The sequence below is a fragment of the Chenopodium album genome, chromosome 5 (assembly GCF_948465745.1).
Source record: "Chenopodium album chromosome 5, dcCheAlbu1.1, whole genome shotgun sequence".
NCBI classification, from domain to species: domain Eukaryota; kingdom Viridiplantae; phylum Streptophyta; class Magnoliopsida; order Caryophyllales; family Amaranthaceae; genus Chenopodium; species Chenopodium album.
This window is the reverse complement of record NC_137838.1, coordinates 46084403-46089441: the sequence shown is the minus strand read 5'-3', so window position 1 is coordinate 46089441 and position 5039 is coordinate 46084403. Positions and strand designations below refer to the sequence as shown.

Below are 5039 nucleotides of genomic sequence, written 5' to 3'. Positions count from 1 at the left end.
TATGAAAACCTTTATGTTCAATAGTACCTGAACTCCTGCTTGACCTTTAGCCCTCATGTATGGTGTATATGATGACTTTCTCTTCCTCCAATTACCCCTAGCTTTATTATACTTTTTTTCTACAGTACTTTTAGGCCGTACATTTCTCTCACCAACAGGCCTTTTTTTCGGAGGATCATTAACTTCATGATCAACAATTTCAATACCTTCAGCAGCCTCATTGAAATCAATTTTGCCCCTAACACTCTCAACTTTGTCTTTTAAAATATTAAAATAGAGGTCAACTTCAGCTCTTGCAGGCCAAGAATTTTGACAACTAATTACCAACTTCACAAACTTCTTTAATGTTTGTGACCTCCAAATAGTAGTGGACACCAAATTAGTTCTTGAAGAAGGTTTATCAACAGTAGTATGAGTACACATTGCATCCTTTGTCCAACGCTTCATAATATACTCATCCGGAATCTTAGGTTCACAATGTAAATGATATACACGAAGAGAATGAGAAGATAACAATCCCATTTCACTAAAATACATGCATGTGCAACATATAGCATGAGTTTCCTTGTTGAAAACAACTTCATGCCTAATCATATCTTTACTAGATCTCCATAAATTGTATGAATATTCAGGAAAATGAAGACCAGCATCAGAATGTTCATAAGCGGTACCCTTAAGGAACTCTTCTTCAAAAATAATATATGCTTGAATGGTGTACAAAGACTTAGCATGAACTAAAATGCTAATTTGAGCAAAAGCAAGATGACGATTACCCCTCAATGTATTATAATCATCAAGAAAAACATCAAGAAAAACATGATAAAAGTCACACAAACCTTGTGTCTTATTAAGCCTTTCCGAAACAGATTTATTTGTAGTTTCACTTCGTTGAGAGGATAAAACATCACCAGGCCAATGCTTCTTAGAATAGGCTGGACACCACATCTCTTTAATCTTGTACAAATTGCACAACCAATCATCTTTTTCACATTTATATTTCATTAACATTTTGCATAAAACATATGATCATTAGATTATGTATAAATGAACAAATTTAGTAATAAAATGTACATATGTACAAAAATAAATGATCATATTGATAAACTACAATGAACAAATTTGAAAAAACATATTAAAATTAATAATAACTAAAATACCTTTTCCAAAAATGTTCAAATTCAGCAGGGGTTTCACAATACTTAAGCAAATAACCAAACAAATTTGTAAATCCATCTAAAGCTCTCAAATCCCCAATATGCTTCTTTGAATTTTGCTCAATGTGCCATACACAAAGACGATGATTCACACTTGGAGGAAATACATTCAGAATACCGGCTGCAATTGCTTGAGCTTGATCAGTCACAATTGTGATAGGACTTTTGTTTCCCATAGATTTAAAAAATGTATCAAAAAGCCACACAAAAGATTCAGTTCACTCATTGAAAATAAAACCCATACCAAACATGAGGTTATAAGCATGATGATTCATACCAACAAACGGAGCACAAATCATTACATATTTATTTGTCCTATACGTGGTATCAAAAACCAGCAAATCTCCAAAATACTCATAATCTCTCTTCATCCGACCATCACGCCAAAAAAAGTTAACTAAACACCCATCCTCATCTTGTTCAAAGTCATAGTAAAATTCAGCTTCATCAAGTTGTCTTTTAGCAAAGTATTTGATCAATTGATGACTGTCACAACCATCAAGTAAAGATCGTTTTTCAGCAGATAAAGCGTTATAGGCATCGGATCCCGTAAATCCTAAATTAGGAGACCCACCAACATCCTTCTTCATTGCCCTCAACGCTGCAGAAATTTTAACTCCACTACACCTTAATGTAGACATGAATTGCAAATTTTCTTTAGAAACACTTCTTTAAGACCTTAACAAATGTCTCTTTTCAAGAGGAATCATATGATGATTATGTTTCATGTAATGCTTTGTACATGTCCATAAACCTAAACGATCAATCTTAAACTCAATAAAAGCTAAACAACCAGTTCTTATATCAAGTCTCTCATAAGCCCTTTTATTCTTTGCCTTCTTATCCTTCCAACCTTCATTGCAACAAACAAATCTTTTCATCTTCAAAGAGCCATCATTTTGAGATTTACTTTTATCAATTCTAATACCAAAACCATGCTTAAAAGCATATTCATTATAAGTATCATAAGCTTCTTGTTCAGAATTAAAATCTTTATAAAGTAACTCTGATTTAGTTGCTTCTTCAAATAGAATTTCATCACTAGTACCCACTACATAAGTTTTTCAAAATGAACCTAATGAGTAACAGAAATGTACAAATACAAAACAGAACATATACAAATGATCATTTAGCATTTTCAATGTGATCCAAATATTTAAATAATATAAAGCTCTAAATATTATTATAACTGATCATGATCATTTATAATTATACAAATGTTCAAAATAATAAAACAACAGAAACATAACATACAGTAATAAATGATAATTCACAGTAGCGTAAAACATAAACTAATAACTAATAAAAATAACATACATAATAATGAAATGATAATTTATAGTAGCGTAAAACAACAATCAAAATCAAAATTCACAAATATAACTAAATCAGAAACTAAATCAAACAATTATACAACAAATAAAACTAAAATAGCATTCAAAATCAGAGTACTCAAAATCGAGCTAAAACAGAGACTAAATTAATCTAAAACAAAAAAATTTAATAAAACAAATCACATTCATAATACAACTAAAACAGAAGTAAAATTAGTCCAAACAACTCAAATTGATCATAATCAAACAAATCACATACATTAAACAACTAAAACAGAAGCAAAATTAATCGAAACAACTCAAATTGATCATAATCAAACAAATTGCATTCAAAAAACAACTAAAATAGAATCAAAAGTGATAAAAAAACTTACATTGATCAACAAATGAATTAAACAATCCAGTAGAAGACGGAAAAACAGCTTCACAATCACGATAAAACTGAGAAATCGAAGAATGCTGAAGTTCACAATCACGATCAACATCTACAATCATGAATTCATCCATAATTGATAGGAAAACAACGATCTAGAGAGAGAAAATGCACAAAAAAGAGTCAAAAATACAAAAATTAGGTTTAAAATGAAATATATAGGTGCCTTAAACAATAAGTAAAAAAAAAAAAAAGAAAGAAAGAAAAAAAAAACAGAAATGCAGAAATGATCAAAACGACGTAGCTAAAGAAGGGGAGTAGACAGCAATAGCTAAAGGAGATGGTAGGTAAAAATTTTCACCCTTCTCTCGGCCCAGCCTTCCCCGCAACCCAAATGCGAGCTGCTGCTCACATTCTCTCAGCCAGCACCCATGCACTTGCGTGCGGGCTGCTGCTGCCGAGAGTTGCTGCTAGCATGTCGCGCACCTAGTGCGGGCTGCTAGCAGCAGCATGCTATCAGGCCACGCACTAGGTGCGGGCTGCTAGCTCGGCTATACCCCCTAGCACTCGGTGTTCCGATGCTAGGGGTATTTTAATCTTTTTGATTTATTATTATTTCATGTCTCGTCTTTTACCATTTTTCGACTCGACTTCTGACGTTCGGTTTCGATGCTCTAATCTCAAATTCCCAACGTCTAAATATTAATTACTCAGTTGACTCATTAATTAATTCATGATTAATTCGTCGCTTCGGTTCGTTAGTTGCTTGGTTGTGACCCGAAGGGTTCAGTCAAGATTAAGCTGTAATATTGATTATGCATTAATATTACTGATCGGAAGCGGCCTCCACCCAGACATTCCAATCACTTGACCTTGCTGAATATATTAGCTTTATAATAATTATGAACCCACTAACGGAATAGTACACTTGTTCGAAGGACACTATTCCTTCAATCCCCCACTTGTCCTTCCGGACAAGTGCGCATTTAGTGTACAACTTTTTTTCTATGCCGCTTAATGTCTCTTCATGAACTATAAGGTAAGATTATTACGTCATCCTTATTACGTCCAGAAGTGTTTCTCGATTCTGAGTCCAACTGTCAATAAATAGATGATTTCTAAAATCCATCTGAGCACGGCCATGCATTTTTACAGTCCTACTCTATGAGAGGCCTTGTATACAACAAAGACATCTTCCCTATTTTAGTAGGGAGACATTCCCAGTCTTGTAATGTAGCTCCTCTTACTGAGAGGACCTAGCCGCCCGAGTGTTGCCGTTATAATCCCCTATTATGGCAGACGTTTGACAACATCAAAGCGGACTAGTACTCAAACAAGAGAACTCACAAAGCTCATGGTCGAGGAAATAGGTTTCGGTAGCTATAATGAGAAGTATACTTATGACAATTTTTAATCTCTTAAAGTATTATCATAGGTCGATCTAGTATGGTTCTAAAATAATACATGTGCAAATGATTTATGACATTCATGTCCTCGTAGCACAAGAAACGGTGCTATAAATCAGACTACACACTAATCTCAATTGGTCATTAATCGTCCATCGTTTGAATGACCTCGATTAGGGATAATTTTTTATTATAATATTCAAAGTTCACTTAATAGGTGTTTCCTTACCAAGACTGGTCTTGATACCCTATTTTGAATATTCCGAAAATCGAATAGACTCATTATTTAATTCTGAACCACAATTAAATAGCAAACAGAGTGATAAAAATTGCATGAAATTTTAAATTACTCCAAAACTTGAATGGTTCATCTTATGATAAACGGTTTTTCCGAAAGTTTTAAGAGTATCACTCTTTATAAAAAATTATAGAAATCACACCCATATCTAATATGCTTGATTTCTTTCATGCAATTGTGAATGTTGTCATTCACTCATTGCATAGGTTTAGTTATAATTACTTTGCTAATCTTAGCATCTTCATTACTGATCATTTTCATAATAAGATGATAAAATTTGAGAGTGTCATGGATTATATGTGATTTAGGATTTATTGTCCAAGTGATGGCTCTCACTCATTTTCATGATTGAGACCTTCAACTTGACGACCTACACTCATTAACGTTTAGCAACGAACTTTCCATAGAATATCT

At 33.2% G+C, this 5039-nt stretch overlaps 1 protein-coding gene across 1 annotated transcript; it reads right to left on the bottom strand.

Moving 5' to 3' along the window:
- Nucleotides 1-1432: 1432 nt before the first annotated feature.
- LOC145632870 (protein FAR1-RELATED SEQUENCE 5-like) lies at nucleotides 1433-3055 on the bottom strand. Its single transcript, XM_081685199.1, has 3 exons — nucleotides 2923-3055; nucleotides 1969-2265; nucleotides 1433-1815 (listed from the first exon to the last, which is right to left on the bottom strand). The coding sequence occupies exons 1-3, from the start codon at nucleotides 3053-3055 to the stop codon at nucleotides 1433-1435; spliced, it is 813 nt and encodes a 270-aa protein (XP_081541325.1).
- Between the last annotated feature and the right edge of the window lie 1984 nt (nucleotides 3056-5039).